General features: G+C 36.5%; 2 protein-coding genes across 7 annotated transcripts in view; one reads left to right on the top strand and one right to left on the bottom strand.

Moving 5' to 3' along the window:
- The window catches only part of evla (Enah/Vasp-like a), a 38,328-nt gene extending 24,618 nt beyond the window's left edge, over nt 1-13,710 (top strand). For 3 of the 6 annotated variants that reach the window (XM_084096556.1, XM_084096554.1, XM_084096555.1), the window contains 12 exons: nt 271-448; nt 5,751-5,808; nt 6,441-6,502; nt 7,561-8,340; nt 10,164-10,423; nt 10,550-10,653; nt 10,750-10,783; nt 10,915-10,957; nt 11,747-11,807; nt 12,349-12,409; nt 12,506-12,563; nt 12,675-13,710. In XM_084096556.1, coding sequence (XP_083952682.1) covers nt 271-448; nt 5,751-5,808; nt 6,441-6,502; nt 7,561-8,340; nt 10,164-10,423; nt 10,550-10,653; nt 10,750-10,783; nt 10,915-10,957; nt 11,747-11,807; nt 12,349-12,409; nt 12,506-12,563; nt 12,675-12,712 — 1,737 coding nt within the window. In that variant the 3' untranslated portion in view covers nt 12,713-13,710. Of the gene's footprint in view, nt 1-270; nt 449-1,347; nt 1,657-5,750; nt 5,809-6,440; nt 6,503-7,560; nt 8,341-10,163; nt 10,424-10,549; nt 10,654-10,749; nt 10,784-10,914; nt 10,958-11,746; nt 11,808-12,348; nt 12,410-12,505; nt 12,564-12,674 lie in introns of those variants that run through there. The other 3 variants (XM_084096559.1, XM_084096558.1, XM_084096557.1) reach the window with 2 other exon arrangements.
- degs2 (delta(4)-desaturase, sphingolipid 2) lies at nt 13,557-18,817 on the bottom strand. The gene is made up of 3 exons (XM_084096560.1): nt 18,698-18,817; nt 15,353-16,095; nt 13,557-14,610 (listed from the first exon to the last, which is right to left on the bottom strand). The coding sequence occupies exons 1-3, from the start codon at nt 18,777-18,779 to the stop codon at nt 14,467-14,469; spliced, it is 969 nt and encodes a 322-aa protein (XP_083952686.1). The 5' UTR covers nt 18,780-18,817; the 3' UTR covers nt 13,557-14,466.
- Nucleotides 18,818-20,155: the final 1,338 nt, after the last annotated feature.

Here is a 20,155-nt window from a genome sequence, read left to right as displayed (position 1 = left end):
AACATGGCACAACAACTCAAAGAGAAGACACTGTGTGATATGATCTTACTGTACACAGTGTGTGCTTTAGTTTCACAGTCGCTTAGTTCTGTTTGTGGCATTTTACATCTTAACATCTAAAATTTGTTTCTGTAGTTTCCTAAACCACCATTTATGTGAATGTATGATTGACCCGAGAAAGGTTTTCCCTTGAAGAGCATTTAAAATAGTTTGATTATAGAGAAAATTTCACAGATGCAGACACATAACTAAATGTCGCCACTCTTCCAGGTCGTAATAAACTACTCCATTGTGAAAGGTCTGAAATATAACCAGGCCACGCCAACTTTTCACCAATGGCGTGATGCGCGGCAAGTTTACGGGTTGAACTTTGCCAGCAAAGAGGAGGCCACCACCTTCTCTACTGCCATGCTCTTTGCGCTCAATGTCCTGAGCTCTCAGGATGCAGGTAATTTACATGACCTTGTTTTTTTTTTTTTACTCTATGCCACTCTCTGCTGCATTACTCATGTGTGATGTTTGGTTAGGTGTTACTTAGAGGTGTTTTTTAGAGATTAGTTTGGTTTGAGTATTACATTTAAAGGCATTCAAAGTAAGTCTTTGGGAGTAGTTATTTGCAATGAGTTGACATCCTATACGAACCTATTTGACTTCCACTTGATTTCATGAGTAAAACATTGCCAGGATTTTTTTTTTTAAAGAAATTAATACTTTTATTCAGCAAGGATGCATTAAATTGATTCAAATTTTTTTCAATTTATGTTACAAAGATTTTTATTTTCAAATAAATGCTGTTCTTTTAAACTTTCTATTCATCAAAGAATCTTGGAAAAAAATCTATCATCGTTTCCACAAAATAATAATGCATATATAATGATTTCTGAAAGATCATGTGACCCTGAAGACAGGAATAGATTACATTTTAAAACATATAAAACATAAAACAGTTATTTTATATTGTAATAATATTACTGTTTTGAGTCTTTTGACTGTATTTTTTAAATACAGTTTGCAGTGTTTACCTCTTAAATATCTATGAACATGTAAATTTGAAAGAGATGAGCGTAATGCAGGTGTTACTACAGTCATGTCCTGGTGCTGATCGCTGTGTTACAATCATTTAATTGTAATTCATTGCATAAAAAATGGCAGCTAGTAGTCAGAAATATACTGTAAATTCACTCTGAAAATATTGTTGTTTGGGTCTTATACGTGGTACCCTTAACTAGTGTAGTATAATTCTTATTTAAGAACAGCACATGGGCCTCTCTGGTTTCAGGCTGCTGCTACTTATAAGATGCGTGTGGGGGGGTCACAGCCCTGGTTAAAATATCCATGGAGCCAAACAGTCTCAGACCACGGGTGCTGCATGTTTCTTGCTTTTTGGGGTGGGCAGATTGGAAAGGTTGTTAGAAGTGCTGCTCGCACCTCAGCATGCAGAGAAGAGAGAAGCTGGTGTTCACCTGCCTGAACTCACCTGTCCTGAGTCCTGACTGTTATTACCAGTTCCCACCTGGTAGTGGAGCTCAAACTGCACCATTATAGATATATGTACATAGATTAAAGGCACCTAAGAGGGCTGTGGAGCCATGCTTGGACCGGAGTTTTCCCCGGGGCCAATCCGACGGATCAGCTCCAGAGTAATAAAACTCAGCAGTAAGTATTGTTAAGGGTTCAGTCACATATATTAATATGATGTGGATTCTTTGATGAAGGATGGGGATGTGGAAGCCGCGCAGTGTTTTTTGGCACGGTGCCTGTCAGAAGATTGTGATGAGGCGTGAAGATTGTTTTTGAGATCTAGTGTGTTTGTCGTGACTATTTTTGAACGGTTGTCTTTAGTGTTGGCCGTTTGGGGGTCGAAAACCAATTTAGATTTTTAGTGAAACATAACATAATTAATACTGCTGGTAGTTTTATTTTAAAATATTTAAATAGGATTCCCCATTGATTGACTCATATATATCATATATCACATTAAAGCCAAATAAAAAAAAAATAAATAAAAAAAACATAATAAAATTAATATCATTAATAATAGTACAAAATAATAAGATTGTTATTACAATTGTTGTTGTTCATACTTAAGTTATATTAATTATTTGTTAAAAAAATTATTATTAAAAATTTAAACAGCTGACAGAAATTGTTTCATTGACTATATTGTCAAGTTATTGAAAAAAAAAAAAACATTTAAAAGTTACCTTAAGGAGTTATTTATACCTGATATAACACTTACATTTAGTTTTAATTCCAGTTTTTATTTTATGTTAACATTTTAAAATACTCTACAGATTTATATTATGCAAGTGGTGTGTTATAAAAAAAAAGGTAGGGTTTATCAAACAAATGACCAGCGATTCCCCTCATCCAATCAGATTGTATCTGTGTTTCCACTTGTTATCTCAGTGGACATCATCATTTCAGCTCAGTGATCACCAGGGTATTTGGTACAAAGGGACTCTGCTGCACGCAACCACCAAATGATATGGTATGCGAGTCATAAAGTACTGTACATATTGACCTTTACTTCAAAAGTTTGTCCAAAGATTTCATCACAAATTTATCGTATGATCTTTTTAGTGTTTCCCCTCCAAAGCTTTTTAAGTATTTGACCATATATCACAATAAAATCCAGAGCTCCACATTCGACTCTCGAGAGGCACTTAAAACTAAGAACCCATTAACTTTATTCAGCATCAGTCGCACCAGCCATTTTAATACACTCAAACTGCAGCCATTTATCAGCATGTTGCTATTGCAAGGGATTCAATCAAGTTTATGAAATAAATCACACAGTTTTACGCTGCCACGACCTGCAGCAGAGACGGATGTGTGATCAGGAGTAATATCTCTGCTTTATACGCTGTCTGGTTACACAGTGCACAACTTAATTGATATCGAGCATTATGGTTGAATCTAGAACACAGCATTATATTTTGTTAGAGAAGTGTCCATAAAAAGATATTTCATCTACTTCTTGGGCCAAACTGCTAGCGGAAAGATACTTGCATTTTTTTCTCTGCTGGTGAAGTGAGACAAATGTGGCATTACCCAAAATGGTCAACAGGATTTGGATTAATGATTTATGGTCTGTAAATTGACATTTCATAATTCTGTGGGTACATGAGTTCTGTTTTTCCTGGCTGTCTCTAGCCTATCATAAAAATACCAAGTTCTCATAGTAACGATGCAGTCTTATTCAGTAAGGCTCTGTCAGTGAAATTATATTGTATATCTGTTTTATTATGAGTAAGCTTGTTCCTCTGATTTTTATGCTGTTGGTCCATATTTATGGAGATCCTATATTGACGAATTTGTTATATGATCAAGTTGACTAACTTGAGATTTATGTGATGTTTGTTTTCAATATTTCAAGAGCTTCAGTAGTCATATAGTGTCTGTTATGATGTTCATCAGTGATTTAGGGACAGATGAAATGGGACCATCTGCTGAAGGCAGGACCTCAGGTGGATTGCGTGTTTGCAACACTGTGTGAAATGCTGCTTTCACGTGACATTTGAATATATTCCCATTCCTGTTGCTTCAGGAACTTGACATTCAGTTCTGCTGCTGCAGTTATTCAGAATTTTTTATTTTTTTTGGCCAATGACAAGCTGTTTTCCCTCTTGGAATCAGCATGAGCACATACTTTAATATAGCTTTTCCTTTTTCTAAATAAGCATAGTTTTATTACACTGAGGGATATTTTTGTACACTCATTAAAATATAGATCTTGGTTTATTATTTTTGGAAGTCATTAAGAGTGGTTTAGGATATGGCGCTGCATAATGGCATTACATTCATGAGACTTTAGCTCCCATAATCACCTTAAAGACACGGATCATTTAATCATTAAATGTGGAAGCAGAATCCCACCTGTCATCTGCAGCTTGTTTAGACCCAGACTGATCCTGCTGACAACTGTTAATGTCAAGGTCTTCGAAACTGTCTCATTTATCATGCTTATTTACTCAATCTGTGATAACTGTTCAAAGAAACGCCATATGTTACTCCCTTACTTGTTAATCAAGCAGAACTGTATTTAGTGATCATCTGCAGTCCTGCCTGACATTTCCTATTTAAATGCTGTGGTTCTTTCATTAGGTGTAATATAGAAAACATATACCACCACTGTGATTAGTGTTTTCTGTGTTACTTCAAGACATCCGTTGATGCTTTTTATTGCTTTTTATTGTTTGTTCAGTCCCAGTCAGCAGATGGTCTACTTTTATATTAACAGTGAAATGTGGTTTAAATATTGTCAGTTGTTTCAATGTTGAAGTAATGCGGATATGGCAATGAGACAATGTTTGATGCTAAATGGTTATAAAAAGGTTAGCAAAATATTTGAAGATCTGTACTATATCTGTATTATACGATATCATTTATAGCCTATTAATATTTGCTGACAAGTATTTGAGAAGGTAATGTTAATACACAACATTATTGTGGCAGTAATTTAAAGTAGTGCTGTCAAATCAATTAATCTTGATTAATCACATGCAACATAAAAGTTAAAAAGTTTGTGTGTGTATGTATATATATATATATATACATACATACACATACACACACAATCTTTTATGTTAGACCCAATTAATCACAAGTAATCAATTTGACAGCACTATCTTACACTTATTATTCTTGGCTTAAAGTCACTTTTTTTTTTTTTTTGTCTATTCTTGTGTCATCTACCACTTTAAAGGCTCAAGCTCTGATTTGGATCAAATTCTGATTGGCTGTCAATGTTTTTATCATTCATCATCTGGAAAAAATCGTTGTGATTCCAACAATATCGTTCCTCCGTGTTGGTTTTGTTGTAGCTGTGCTGTGGGCTCCTCTATTCTATTAGTATTGATATGATTATTACAACTATAACTCAAAAGTTTTTTATAGTTATCGTCCTTGGCATGAACAGGCCTTTAGAAGATTTTAATACATTTTAATAAATATATATTTTTGAGTTGTTTCTCTCTATACAAACGCACATGAATGTATTTGTCCAATGCACTTTTTTTCAGCGTTTATATTTTTATTTTTTAAGTTTTGAGAACCCTGCATACTCTATCTGTGTGAACAGCTCATTATTTTGCCACCTTAAATTTCACAGTAGATAGAGGTAAACTCAATTATGTTTGATGGTGCCTAGCAACCAAAGATTATCAACCATATTAGATATGCCTACGCTCATGGCCTTTCTCTCCCTTGAGCTTCCATGCCCCATACTGAGATCCTGAATGTCATGTGACGTAAATAGTCATCATCTCAGTAACCTGAGAGCCATGTTTACCATTATTAGCAGAGCTCAACAAGTTCAACAGAACAATTATGATGGCTTCAGAATGACTGCTAAGGCGACCAGTGACGAGGTGTTGGGTATGAGGAGCAATTGTGAAATGAAATTATTGTTTAGTTGTTTGGGCATAATATGGTTTGGTCTCACGATGGATTTATTGGACTGTAGTAGTTAGCACTTAGATGTCTTAGTTTAGGGAGGAGAAAACACTATTCCTATATCTTTTGATGTTGTTGTCAAAGGCCATGTTTCCAATCGAACTCATTCAGTTGTCAATTAGTAGTAGCTAGTCAAATTAGGCAGATGAACATGAACCGTTTTTTGTGACATACCCTGATTTGTGAAAACCATAAACCAGAATATATTAATGCAATCAGACACATTTTACAGTTCCTGAGAGACAGTTAAATAAAATATCTATATGAGGTACAATTATTTTCTTTTTCTTCAGGTCCACCAGCTCATCGTCAGAATGGACCGGTGAATGATGATGCCGAGGCTCAGAGGAGGTGCGGACCGTAACTAATGATGACATTTACTCTTTCTGAGACATCTGTCACATGTTAATCAAGCTTTTAATAACTTGACACTGTCCTGAATTACACAATATCCTCCTTTAAAGTAGTGTGCAATGTTTTTCTGGTTTCCTTGAAATGTGTAAACACTCATCAAAATATGCCTGTTGGTTTGAGCATCTCGACCATCCTGCCTGGCACAGTGACAGTGGGTTAACCAGTAGCATGAGTTTGGGGCGGGACTGTCTGTTTGCTCGACCAAAATTTAATTTTAATGAGTGCCGCTAGAGACAATGAAATTACACACTTCACTTTTAACATTAAAGGTCAGAGTTTGCTGACCAGTATTACTGTTTCAGAAATTACTCATCAATACACTGGTTTTGCATTTAGTATTCTTCACATATTGCTGTCATGAAGATTGAGAACACTTCTGAACTGTTGTCATGACATGAAGTTTAGATTGGGCCCTCTAGTGGTCAGATGCAAAGCTGAAATCTCACTGAGCTCAACAGGACAAAGTGTGAATACACATAGTGAGCATGTCTTTGTGACAGTAAGCAGTTTATTCAGTGGATTGAGAGTGTTTAGATTTCACTTTTAAGTGAGTTAACATTTGTTTCTAGGCAAATAATGGACCAGCATCAGATGCAGATGGAAAGGGAACGACGGACATCAGGTTCTGCAGGTAGGTTAAAAATGCCACATCTCTGTGGAATATGATACGAGACTACATGCTGTGCAATTAAAACACACCTTCCACACACACACACACTCATAAAACCACCACAGATTAGCCCTGTAGGCTGTAGTGTCTGCTTGGACGAGTGTTAACACTGAGGAATATCAAATTCCCTGGCCGGAGAACAGATCCCTGTTCCAAACAGCACACACTGCCCATCCTCTATCATACACACATGCTCTCTTTCTGTTTCAGCACCTGCTTAAGCCTTAATCAGTTCAGTCAAAACAGTCATCTTTCATAATGCCATTAACAGCATTCTGTTTTGGTGAATCTCATGAAACATGTCAAGAAAATTAAGCCTGTTGTTGGACAATTAAGATTTGTGCATTATTTCATGATAATTAATCCCTGTTGTCAGTATACAGATGTCATTGTCATTTATGTAATAACAATATAAATAATAAATAACAACAAAATAATAACAATAATATACTTGAATTTTTAAATTCATATCGTAGTAGTAGTTGTTGAATTTAGTGTTTGATTTATATTTACATTAATAAGTTATTTAGTATTATTTATTTAGTAATTAAAATTGTCAAATAATGTGTCTTTATATATATGCTCAGTTTAATTTAACTTTTATTAATTTGAATACTTTTTGTGTCACAGTAATATGAATCTAATGAGAATCACCTTTGAGAAGAGCTAATATTGTTTTCTCAAAAGTAAAAATCTCAAAAGTAAAACATAGATTTAGCATTATTGTAATGAGAATTTGGGAGGGGTTGTTTAAATGTCATGAAAATAGAGTTACAATGAAACAGAATCTTGGTCATAAAATATGCTTAATTTTGTTATTTTTCTGAAATCTGACCGAGATGTTTTTGTGAGATTCACCTGTAGCATATAACGTGCTATAAAAGTTGTATATTTTGCTCACATTTCATCTTTTTCAGTTCCTTTATACACTTTGATGCTTGATTTTTGTCACTCTCATTTTTTCTCTCTTTTCGTTTGTCATTTGTGTTGAACCGTTTGTCTCTTTCTCCGTTTCTTAGTCTCCACCCTTCAGTTTAAAGTGTCAGCATCTGCCTCTCAGCCCGAAACCGCTCTGCATGACCTCAGACTGTATCGGGCTAACACTCTCCCCCCTTCCTATGCTCACCTTAACCCCATACCATCTTCCTCCCACGCCTCCTCTTCCTCCCAGGAACGGGTGAGCGGCTACCGCACGGTGGACTCCCCTCAAAAAAAGGCCCAGCAGCTTTCCCAGCTATCCACCTCTCTGGCTTCTGCTTTCTCCCCCGTACAGCCAGGTGTTACCCCTCCACCTCGCAACGTCAAGCAAATCCCTCTTTCTCCTCCAACGGCCCACCTGGACCCCAAACACGCCACTTGGTCCTCCACCCACATGTACGCCCCCTTACCCATTGCATCGCCCTCCGTTGTAATGGCAGGACCAGTAAACCAACCTGCCCTGCCTTTCGCCCTCCCCCTGCCACCCCTAAACAACGGCCCAACCTGTGGCCCCAAAGCTCCCGCTAACTCTTCCCACTTTGTGCCCGTAACACACCACCAGCAGTCATCCAATGGCAAGGCAGAGGAGTGCTACCCATACCAAACCCCTCCTATGCAGGTCACCTCCGGAGCACCACTGAACCCACACTATCCCATACAAGAATTGTCCTGCTCCCTGCCCCCTCTCATTGGCCAGCCCACCCAAGGCCCCGCCCTCTACCCACAGCAGCTATACCAGGCCACAGCCCCATTCGACACTACACCCACCTCTCACAAGACGTCTCCTTCGCCTGTTTATCAGAACGCCACAGCGTCCAGCAGTAAGTATTTCAGACACCCATCAGCTGCCCCTCCGTAATTATTTGCCCACCACCAAAAGACTTCACACACCTGTCCAGTGGAATTGGGCTGATGACATGCTGATCTCAAAAGTTGTCCATTGAGAACAGTACAGTCTTTGTACTGAAACCATATGCAAATACCGGCCCGTCAGCATTGTCAATGAGGCTGTTGACTTTTGTATATGTGTTATACGACAAAAATCACAGCAGATCATTTGAACAAACGGCAGCTACCTCACCTTCTTTGTTCTGAATAGAGGAAGGAGGATTTACGATTTTAAAGTAAACATTCATATGCATCACGGTGATGTTCATCTGTGTTTGCTCAAAGGTGATTTATTTGTATTGTTTAAGCCATGCGTCACACTTTAAACTAACATTATGTTCCTTTTTCCCCCCATTTTTTTCTGAGATCTTCTGCTCCTTGCAGATCATGAATGTGAAATGTGTCCATTGCTTTATGTTAAAATGCATGGTTAACAATAAGGATATGGCCTGCTGACTCAGGGCCAGTGTTATAGAGAGTATTGGGCCACTTGACAGACCAGTCATGTATTCTTTCTTTTGCTCCACTGAATGTTCATTGTTGTACATCCACTTTGCAAATTTAAATGCTTAGTTTTCTCTGATGTATTATTCAAATTCTGATTTGTCACTAAGATATATTATCTAGCTGGCTGAATGAGGTTTTGTCGAATTTGCAAAAATGCTTTGGAGGAAATTATTTGAAAACTACAAACCAATCAGAATTTGATTGTATGCCATTGTTTTTCAGCAGTGTGTTTAAGAATTTGCTTATGATTTTTTTTTTATATAGTAACCATGTTCACTAACATGCTAAAGTTGGGGGTCGGTAAGATAAAAAAGACGTTGTTTTTAAAAGAAGTCTCTTGTGCTTACTGAGGCTGCTTTTATTTGATCAAAAACAGTTACAAAAAGTAATATTGTGAAATATTAAATTTATTTTAAAATGTCATTTATTCCTCAGATGCAAAGCTAAATTTTCAGCAACCATTACTCCAGTCTTCAGTGTCACATGATCTTTCAGAAATGTTTCTAATATGCTGATTTGATGCTAAAGACATTTCTTATTATTATCAATGTTGAAAACAGTTGTTCTGGTTAGTATTTCTGTGGAAACTGAAATTTGCTTATGACAAATCCAGGATTCTTTGATGAATAGAAAGTTTAAAAGAACTTCATCTATTTCAGAATCAGAACGAGCATTATTCTCATAAATTTGAAATGATTTGAAATAGAAATCTTTTGCAACATTAAATAATGTCTTTACTGTCACTTTTAAATAATTTAAAGCATCCTTGCTGAATAAAGGTCTGAATAGGGTTAGCGTTAGGGAAACCATTAATTTCTTTCACAAAAAAAAAAGTTTTTAGCTAAAAATAAAAATTTGTCATTGTTTTGGAAGTACTGGCCTGAGTAATAAATTGAAAGTACCAGCCCGACTAAAAATAATTCTTACCGCTGAGTCCATATGTTGGTACATTTCCCCGAAAACTGTAAACACTGTGGTGCTATCAAAACATTTGCAGCGTTCGTCAGAGCGTCTGCTGACACAGTGACTAAACTAATGGTGTGAGTTTGGGGCGGGGCTATCTGTTTTTCTGACCAATAACACGAGGGGAACCAGAAACCTGTTTGCAAATGCTAGTGATGCACAATGTAAACACTTCACCTTTAAGTCAACACAAATGTTCACCATTGCTGTCTATTTTATTGCAATGAATATGCAATTAAGCACTCAGTCTAGAATACAACAGTGATTCTTTCCTTTCTTCCAACAGGTCCTCCTGTCCCACCGGGTCATCCCTCCATGGTCTTATCCACTCCTCCCATTCAACCCCCTACCTCAGCATCCATGGCGGGTCCACTGGCCCCCCCGCCCCCTCCTGGGCCTCCCCCACCCGGGCCGCCCCCACCCGGGCCGCCCCCACCCGTCACAGGACCCCCTCCTAGCCCACCTCCACTGCCGGCTGGTGGAGGTCCTGCTCCGGCAGGCCTGGCTGCAGCTATAGCTGGTGCCAAGCTGCGTAAAGTTCAGCGGGTGCGTGGCACATAACTTTCCCAAACTCTCCCAGACCTCAACATGTTTCACATATTTCTTTTTTTATGCAATAAGTGTGATAAGGGTATCTCGGTGCCTGATTATTCCATGTTTTATCTTCTGTAGCCGGAGGACAACAGTTGCAAGAACGATGCCAATCGCTCCAGTGGGGGCAGTGGAGGAGGTGGAGAGGGTCTCATGCAGGAGATGAATGCTCTTTTAGCACGGAGGTCAGACCACATCCATTTCCTGTCTCTATTTCATAACTAATGATCCATGACTTGTGGTTATGCAAACTTTGATTGTTAAATATGGTCATTCTATAGGAGGAAGGCCTCCGAGAAACCAGAAGAAAGTCTGGTACACTATGATTTTTGTACACTATTCATTTAAACACACACTGATTGTATAATTCTTAATGTTTGATTATATTATATTATTATTCTGTGATTATTCTTACATCACATCAGTATGATATCTCTTTCTTGCAGGAGGAGTCTAATGGATCGCCTTCCTCCCGTGGACAAAATTCAGGTGTGTTTCTTTTATAAAATAAAAACAATTACTATAATACTACAATTTAGTAATAGCGTTCAAAAGTTTGTGGTCAGTAAGATTTTTGTTATGTTTTTAAAAGATATCTTATGTCACCAATGCTCCTTTTTTAAATCAAAGATACAATAAAAACAGTAATATTTTGAAATATTACAATATTACTGGTGTCCGCCAGTATTTTATTTTATTTTTTCAAAAATTTGACTGCCAGTATTTTTGATCAAAAATGTCATGGCCCCCAGAATATTTTGTTGTATGAATATATCTGACCATGCAATATGTCAAAAGAAAGAACAGACCCTCTGCTTTTAAAAATGTTTTTATTCTAGCTTCATGCATTAATATATTAAGAGTTAATATATTTCATAGTGTAATTTATTCCTGTGATGGCAAAGCTGAGTTTTCCAGTCTTCAGTTTCACATGACTCTTCAGAAATGATGTGGTCCTAAAGATTTTTTTTTATCAATATCAAGTTTTCTTTTTTTGTTATTTTACAGTATAGAAAGTTTAAAATCCCTGTATTTATTTGAAATGGAAATCGGTTGTAACAGTGTAAAAGTCTATACTGTCAGTTTTTGCTGAATAAAAGTATTAATTTCTTTCAAAATCTTACTTGCCCACATTTATTTGTAAAGAGAAAATTGTAAAGACATTTTTTTTAACATTTAAATATATTAATTTAATGAAAAATGTTTTATGGTAAATTATGAGGCGTATTGAGGTTTGGTGAGCAGAAGAATCATCCATTATTTAACTGTTGTTCTTAGATCCTGTGAAGAAGCCATGGGAACGGGCAAACTCTGCAGACAAGTCTTCAGCTATGTCAAGGTACAGTATGTTTTAACAGGTTTATGGTGCAGTAAACATTACATTTTTCACCATGTTTAGTGAGTTCTTTGTCTCCTGACTTGTAATGTCGCTTGTTATTTTACAACATTCGGTTCCTTTTAAAATTTACATTTATGGAGGCATTCAACAACGGCTTGCACTAGAGCAAGGAGATTAATGTTTTTTTTTAAGCTTAGGGTTTGCATACGCAAGTAAATGCCTCGGTTGTCAATACAAATGGTCATGTTAAGGAAGTAAAGCACAGGGCAACATGAGCTTGCAATGACCTAAATGCAAATGCAGGTTATGCTCGTTTTCTGACAACTGCAAAACGTAGGTTTTATGTTTTGTAAGCTTGCATTGAGTGTTTGTGTAAACGCACAGAAAATGTCCTCTTTGAACTCTGAAAATGAACCCTTTATAAAAACTGAGATTACATCAGAAAACCTTTTTTTTTTTTTTTTTAAAAGCAAACATGACTTGCAGGTAAATTTTTGATCCTTCAAATTGTATTTAAATATTTATGATGAATATTTTACAGGGCAAAACCAATCGGAAGCACCAGTGATGCTGAGTCATTTGACTTTGACAGAATGAAACAGGTTAGTTCAGACTATCATTCAAAATGTATGATTATGGTGCAAAAAATGAGGACGGACTGGTCTGCTAACTATTATAAAATCTGTTGTGTTCTAAAGGAGATTTTGGAGGAGGTTGTGCGGGAATTACAGAAAGTAAAAGAAGAAATCATTGATGGTAGGGTTTGGGGGGGGGGGCAGTTCATTAAGTGCATGATCATTCAAAACAAATGTGTTCATATCTTTTCAGTTTTTCAGAATATTTACATTTTTCCTCTCTTTCTTTTAGCCATTAGAAGGGAACTGCTGAGAATTGGCTCCACATAGTCTTATGAAATGTCAATGACGACGACTGATAACGACTGAAGGTTCGGGGAAGTACAGGAACGCGCACTTGAAAACGTTCTCGCAGCATGTCTGCAATGGTACGGAAAATTAATTTGCAGAAATGTTGTGCAGAAACAAGGAATTACTGAGAAGGACAAGGGAAAGCTGAGGAACAGAAGGAATTGGAGTGAGTGTGTGTGTGTATGGATGAGCGAATGAACGAGCAGATGGAAATATAGACCTTCACACTGAATTTTCTATTTCCTCCAGTATGAACGTTGAGACAGTCCACTCTGCAGCTTGCTGCTCTCGCTCTTTCAAGTCTTAAAGTCAACACGTTGGAAATTAATGAAGATATTTTTTGTTTTCTAAGTTTATATTGTTTCATCAGTCATTGTTATTATTGTTAAGAATTGTATTATATTAAATGAGAGAGATACAAAGTTGCACGACAGTTATTGTCAACTTTTTATATTTTATATTACTGCTCTTAATCATTGGGTTTAATAAGTACAAACTGCGCACATTTGTGCTAGTAAACTGTCAGAAAACTACTATAGTTAAAACAGTCTGAGACATTTTGGTTGTTGTTTTTTTTTGGCCAATGCTGGGGCCTCACTTATAAAACGTGTGTATGCACAGATTTGATCTTAGACTAGAGTGTACAACATTTTATAAACGAGGCCTCAGAAGTTCACTAGAATTTTGTTTTTGGAGATATGAGGTTAAATATCGACACTCTTTCAATGAGCTCAAGAGATGGACATGGAAAAATATACATGTATATATATATATATAAACAACAATGTGAGATGAATTATTGAAAGAATTGGGTGAATTGTTTGATCGTACAATGTATCCTGGTTTAATTAGGTTGATCCTGATTTTAAAAGTTGATGTTGATATTTCACAAAAATTACAATTAAATTATTCACATGGTGAGAGTGAGAGATTGATGGAATTAAAAGAACTTTAAAAGCTTTTCCCCCTTTTAAAAAGTCTTGTCCTGTGCTTCTATTACAAAAAAATGTCTTGCATTTTCATTGAACATTCAACAACCACCTTGCAAAAACTGTCAAATTCATATGTGAGAGAAATTTATTGAACAGTGTGCTGAACAAATATATTCCATATATAACATTTATCACAGTGGTGTTCAGAGTCCAACTGTCACAGTGCAAACGACAGAACTTATGAAACTATATTATTTAAAGACACAAGTTACACAACACAATGATATATTTGGTTTTCAAAAAGGCCTCACTGATGAAAAGTCTGCTTAAACAATTCATCTCCGCACTTCTTTCCTCAGGTACATCTTAACTGGCATCTCAGCAGTTGGATAGAGTTGAGTGACTATTGGAAATGATACACAAACAACTGCATTCATGTTGTACATGTATACCATAAGAACAATATTAGATCTAAAACAAAGTTTCACATCTTTGGTAGGAATGAATGTATGGAAATATTTTGAGAAGGTCAACTGGGCTTTGACACTCCTAATAATTTAACGTGGTCCCAGGTGCAGGGAATGTGAAGTTTTAGTTTGGATATTGTTCAGATGGATCTACAAATATGATGAAATGCTGTGACAGAATGAAGAAGCTTTGCCGGTTCTTGAGTGAAAAGGTTTGTTCCTTTTCAACTAATAGCCTGGCAAGTGCCAATTATCTTTCATTTGCAGATTTGTGTAGAACTTTTTATAAATACATTGTAGTACGTTTGGTTAGATCAGTAGTCTAATTCCAAATTTATTCCTTTTTGCCAAGTTTGTATTGTCTCTTGACTCTGGCGTAGGGGCCGATGGTGTCATCGAACACAAAGTCCCAGAGCACTCGCATCCAGGAAGTGTGTTGAGGGAGAGAGTCGTAATACTCCGCTGCAATCCTCTTGACCTGTAAAATGATAAAGATCCATAAATGAATCATAAATATTACTTACGAAATTTCTGTTTATGTTTTGAATGACATGCGTAATGTGAACCAAGAAATATGAATGAAGAATAATGCAGCTAGAGTGTAAAGCGTAGGTGGAGCGCTGGTTTTCTGTATGTAGTTCTATCATACTTAACGGTTTAAACATTAACAGACACAATGTACTGCACAAGCAATCGGTTTACAGACATGCCTTTGGGTTCTTTTTCACTTAAAGTGTGATGCGTGTAAGCTATGAGCGCAATTCAATTGTCTTATGGACACTGATGAAGCTTGAAAAAGAGTTCAGCAAATATTTGTCTGTCTTTCTAGTTAGTCTCACGACACCAAATGCCACATTCTTCCTCTTAATCAGTAACAGTGATAAAATCAGTACAAAGCATTACATCACCATGACATTTCCACTAGAGCGCTACCCTGAAAAGTAAACTTACTTAGAATAAAAAATCTGGTCTCCTTCTGGTATGGCAGCTTATTGTTATACTCTTTTTATATTTAGATCACCTTTGCCATCGCCTAACCTTCATCTTTAAAACACTAAATTAATATTCATTGAGCATTCATGAATGATTGAGTTAATATTCATTTTCTTAGTGTACATAATAATGTTGTGATGCCTTAATTCACTTTGTGTAAAAGCGACTTTTATTTTATTTTAATATTGCGCATCCCTAAAAACAATGGAATACAGCCAAACTCGTACCTCAGGTAATTTGCTGCCAGGAATGCTGGGGAAGTCATGGTGCTCCATATGGTATCCCACATTGAAGGTTATTAAGTTGAGAGGGCCGTAATAAGAGTAGGTTTCATGACCTTTCGTAAACATGTAGTGCTCAGCGATGAAATGTCCAGAGATGGGATGCAGGCCCATGCACAGTATAGAGCCAGAAATTAGATAGACTATAGGCTTGAGTCCCCAAAAATAGTAGATGATAATGTCTACCACAAACTGCACGACCGCGTTCAGCATCTCCAACCTGGTCACGGGCTTGGGGTTCACGATCAACGGACGGAGCGCGTAGAACAAAGGCTGGAGAAAGAGCCAGAGCACCTTCCTGGCTGGGGTGCAGAAGAACCAGCCCTCAAGGTCGGTCGGAATATCCACGTCCAAGCCATCTCCTCCGAGATATCGGTGGTGGTCGATGTGGTACTTCTTGAAGGATGCCGAGTAAGGCAAGCCAATGGGGAGATTGGCGAACATGGCAAACCAGCGGTTCCAGCGAGCCTTTTTAGTGCCGAAGGCCACGTTGTGTGAAATGTCATGGATGGCTAGGGTCAGAGAGTGGTTGATGCAGCCACCGAACGCATACGCCCAAAACAACACCCACTTCCAGGAGAGCTCGTGGACCATGTAACATGCCAGCAGCTGGGTGAGCACCATCCCTGACACGACCCACTTCAGCCGGGGGTCATGACCCATCAAAGACTTGATTTCAGGATACTTTGCTGTAGAGAGAGTACAATGTCAAGAATATGAAATAATTCGTTTGAATAGAAAAAAACTATTTTTGATCATTATTTTTTATTTATATACATACATGCATACAAGCACGCACACGCAAATATATATATACATATATGTGTGTACATATATATCAAACAACATTTTCCATTATAGTTCCTATATTGAAAGATATAAACTGTTGCTTGAGCTCATGAAATTTGTTTCTTGTTACAGGGATTATTATCTTTATTGAAGTCTTATTCATGTTCAAGGATGTGTTGTAGGCTACTTCCATTAAAGAAAGATTGTACTTGAAATTAAGCCTTCACAATGTCATTAAATGCTTGCATCACACTTGAAGCGGGTTATTTTTAACTAAGATGTTATTGAAATAACATCTTAACTCAATTTTAACAAACATCTTAAAATTAAAATAAAAAAAATCACGTTATTTATACTTAGCTTTGCAAAAATTATGACGACTTTATTACAGCTGCTAGTGGTAACCTATTAAACATGTTAAAGCACTATGTTGCGTAGTCAACCAATAACTAATTCTCCCCACATGGGAGACGCTCCCCTAACAGTGTGCTTTTTTAATTAGTGGATTTGTTTGCCCTGCTAATGTTCTGTTTATCATCCACTGCTGCAGGATCTCTTTAAAGCAGTTCCACAAATATCCATGTCAAAGTGACCACTTTCACCAATAACATGCGACCTGCTTGCAAATCTGCCATAACACTTTTTTTTCATACAATTTGCATAATATCTCATAGCAAACGGTCCATATTGCTAGGTTTTCTACTGGTTTACGCTTGTGAATGGTAACATATTAATCATATTTTGTTTTTTCATCTAGGCTAATACTGCCACAATCAGTGAAAACGGGCCCCTCAGTCATCATCAAAAATGGTTTTGGTTCCATATGATAAAATACCTGTGTATTTGTTTTGCTTTTACATATGTCAAACAAATGGTGCTCACAAAATAAGCAGTTGTGGCTGGACACATGCGGTTTCATGGATGCACTTTTCCCTACCCTTGTACTCTTAACAAGATCACACCTGTCATGGCTTATTGTCACATAAACACACAAACAGGTTTAGCTTGTCATATTTAAATTAAGCCTATGTAATACAACCTGCTTCCAGTGTTTCTGAACACCGGACAAGTTCATCCGTGTAATGAGTAGCCAAATGCCATAAAGTGTGTAAATAAAAGTACCACAAACTCAACTGCCAGATGCTTAAAAAAATCCAAGGTGATGTTTGGGCGTAAAAATGACTATATGGTCTTTTAGCAAAAGAAGAATAATTTTTAAAAGTCATTTGGACTGCACTGACACCAATCATTTTTAACACCAAGTTTTTCTGTTACTTAAATATATTGTATAAAATAATTTATATTTACTGTATACAATATTATAAATAATTATATATATATATGTTATATGCATTTCCTGTTACTTAAAATTAAGTATTTACATACTTATATAAATGATTTATATATAATATTTATATATTTATATAAGTGTATCAGAATCACCATCCCTTCTGTAATAGTCTAAAGATGATAGAAGAATACACAATTAATATTTAAAAAGCTTAACCCGCGCGACTTCACAATATCATGTCAATATCAAGACGTGTTTTGGGGGGGATATTGATGGAGAATTGCAGTAAAGGGGAAGTTCTTACAGTTCAATTAGGTCTGTCAAAAGAACATCAACTTTTTAATTCCATATTTCTGTGAATTTTTTTTTAATAAAAAATAAAAATCACTCTGGCCTTCTATCTTTTCATTTTTGTGGTGAAATCTCCAAGCTGTTCATAAATGTGTTTTAGGTGGGCGCTTGTGACACATCTTCACTGTTATGGTCATAAGACTAGAATGTTGTCACCAAGCAAGACCCATTGATATTGTGCCAATAATGCCTTGAATCAGTTTACTCAAATTACCATCCCCTGAAGCCATTGTCTGGTAGATGTGATCCAGAAAAAAACACATATGTTTCACCTGTCTACACCTGTGTGTAGCCTAACTACATTAAACTAAAGATGTGGCAAAGTGCGCTTGATCTCAATTACAAGTAGAATGAGAGGAGTTAATATCTTGCATACATAACATACGATGACAGAGTATAAAAGAAAAGAAAAAGAGGAAAATATTAAGTTTACGCTCCCTCTTGAAGCACGCGCACACCCATGCTCGTTCACTCTTCCGGGGAAGTTATCAGTAAAGGCATATTGGGTACTATATTGAATATATTTTTTTGAATTTTAAATTAGAAGATATGCATCATAATTCAAATGTCATCTTAATTTACCTAATTCCTCTAGAATCAGTGATTTAAATTATGCCATGATATAGGCACTCATGATGAAAGTGCTTCATGGTACATTTAAACTATAAGTTAGCCTAGCCGATATCTTTGCCAACACAAGATATAGGCTACAACAGGATTAAAAAAAAATTAACACGCTCCCAAATGGTTACGTAGATATTTAAACTCAATCGGCTATCAAAAATCATGACTTCTCCAGCATGTTTTAGCGAATTCACCTGACGTAGGCTACAGTTATTCCTGTCATTTGATTTACTTACCTAAAATTTCTTTTCTTCTCCATGTGTGCGGTTGCTCATTATAAACCCATTCAAAGTCCCAGCGTCCAACTGCTTTCCCCATTTTCACACTTGTGTGCCGCTGGTGTAATGAGCTCAGGTGATTCCTCGCTTACTAGACTTGTTTCGCACACGCCCTCTTAGATAAGAGGAGTAGAAGGTGTGCCTGAGAGTTGACGCCAACGGTAACTAACTTCAACCGAAACCTTAACGAAGGACCGAGATGAAGTTGGCCAGAGAGCAGCCTAGCCTCGTCCCAATAAGAAAATTACATTTTGCCACAAATGCAAAACCGTTGTCTGTGAAAATGTTTGGCAATGTGATTTAAAATGTAGGCCTACACGGGACAATATACGTAAAGTACAGTGAAGGTTTTTTTTCTTCTTTTCTTTATAATATACTTAAGCAGATGTCAGAGTCACAGCTCCTGTATTTCTGGTCTAGACAGGTTTACGTCACCTTACCGCGAGGGGGCGTTATTTTATGTTATTATTCATTCAAATAGCATAAGGAGCATTTAACGACCTCCTGACCTAGGAATCGACTCTTGTCCACTGTAGTAAATGTTATATTTTAGTGAATTTCTCTGACACCCTACATGTCTCAGTCTGGATCTCCTGTAAAGGGCACATTCGGAGGGTTTTCAGAGATTCCAAATGTTTAGAGGTTTCAACATGACAACTCCCTCTCCTTGGTCTTTAAAAATGATTGACATTAATTTAGTGATACAATTTAGCACTCTTATGGAAATATGATAATATTTTGTGATTATCATTTAAATCTGACAAATTTTCTAATTGTTTGCCAATTATTACTCCCATTATGACACCACACCTCTTTTTATGACTACCAATTTATCAGAATCAGAATGAGCTTTATTCGCCAAGTGTGAGCAAACACAAAAGGAATGCTGAGGTTTTTCAGGAGCTCTGGGTACATACGTACATACATTTCCTATGACACGAATAGAAAGAACATTTAAATACGACTAATAAATACATTAATAATAATTGTAATATAATTATAAATAAAATAATGATATTAAATTATAATGGCCATTTTACCCATATATTGCACAAAGTAAAATGGAATATCAATTAATTCCATTATATTTTTCATAACCTAGTTGAGATAATCTTTATACAAAGTTTGGTAAAAAATAAAAATAAAAAAATCCTGGAACCTAAAAATTGATTGGTTAATGAAAAAGAAAAAACATTGTTTTTGCCAATTCATGTAATTTTTAAGTCTTAAATTCACAAAACTTTCTTGGTTCTCAGGAGGATACCAGACAAATTTAGATAAATGGCAGGCATGCAATGTGATATTTGAGTCATGTAATGTATTATGAGGCCTAATAAGAGAAATGAAAAAGAAAAAAGAAGGGAAAAAAACGAAATACATGGGCTATACACTTGCATTATGAATAACATTTTACAA

This window comes from Abramis brama, assembly GCF_963993115.1.
Source record: "Abramis brama genome assembly, chromosome: 21".
Lineage (NCBI taxonomy): Eukaryota > Metazoa > Chordata > Actinopteri > Cypriniformes > Leuciscidae > Abramis > Abramis brama.
The sequence above is the reverse complement of the archived record's forward strand: the minus strand, read 5'-3'. Positions and strand labels throughout refer to the sequence as shown.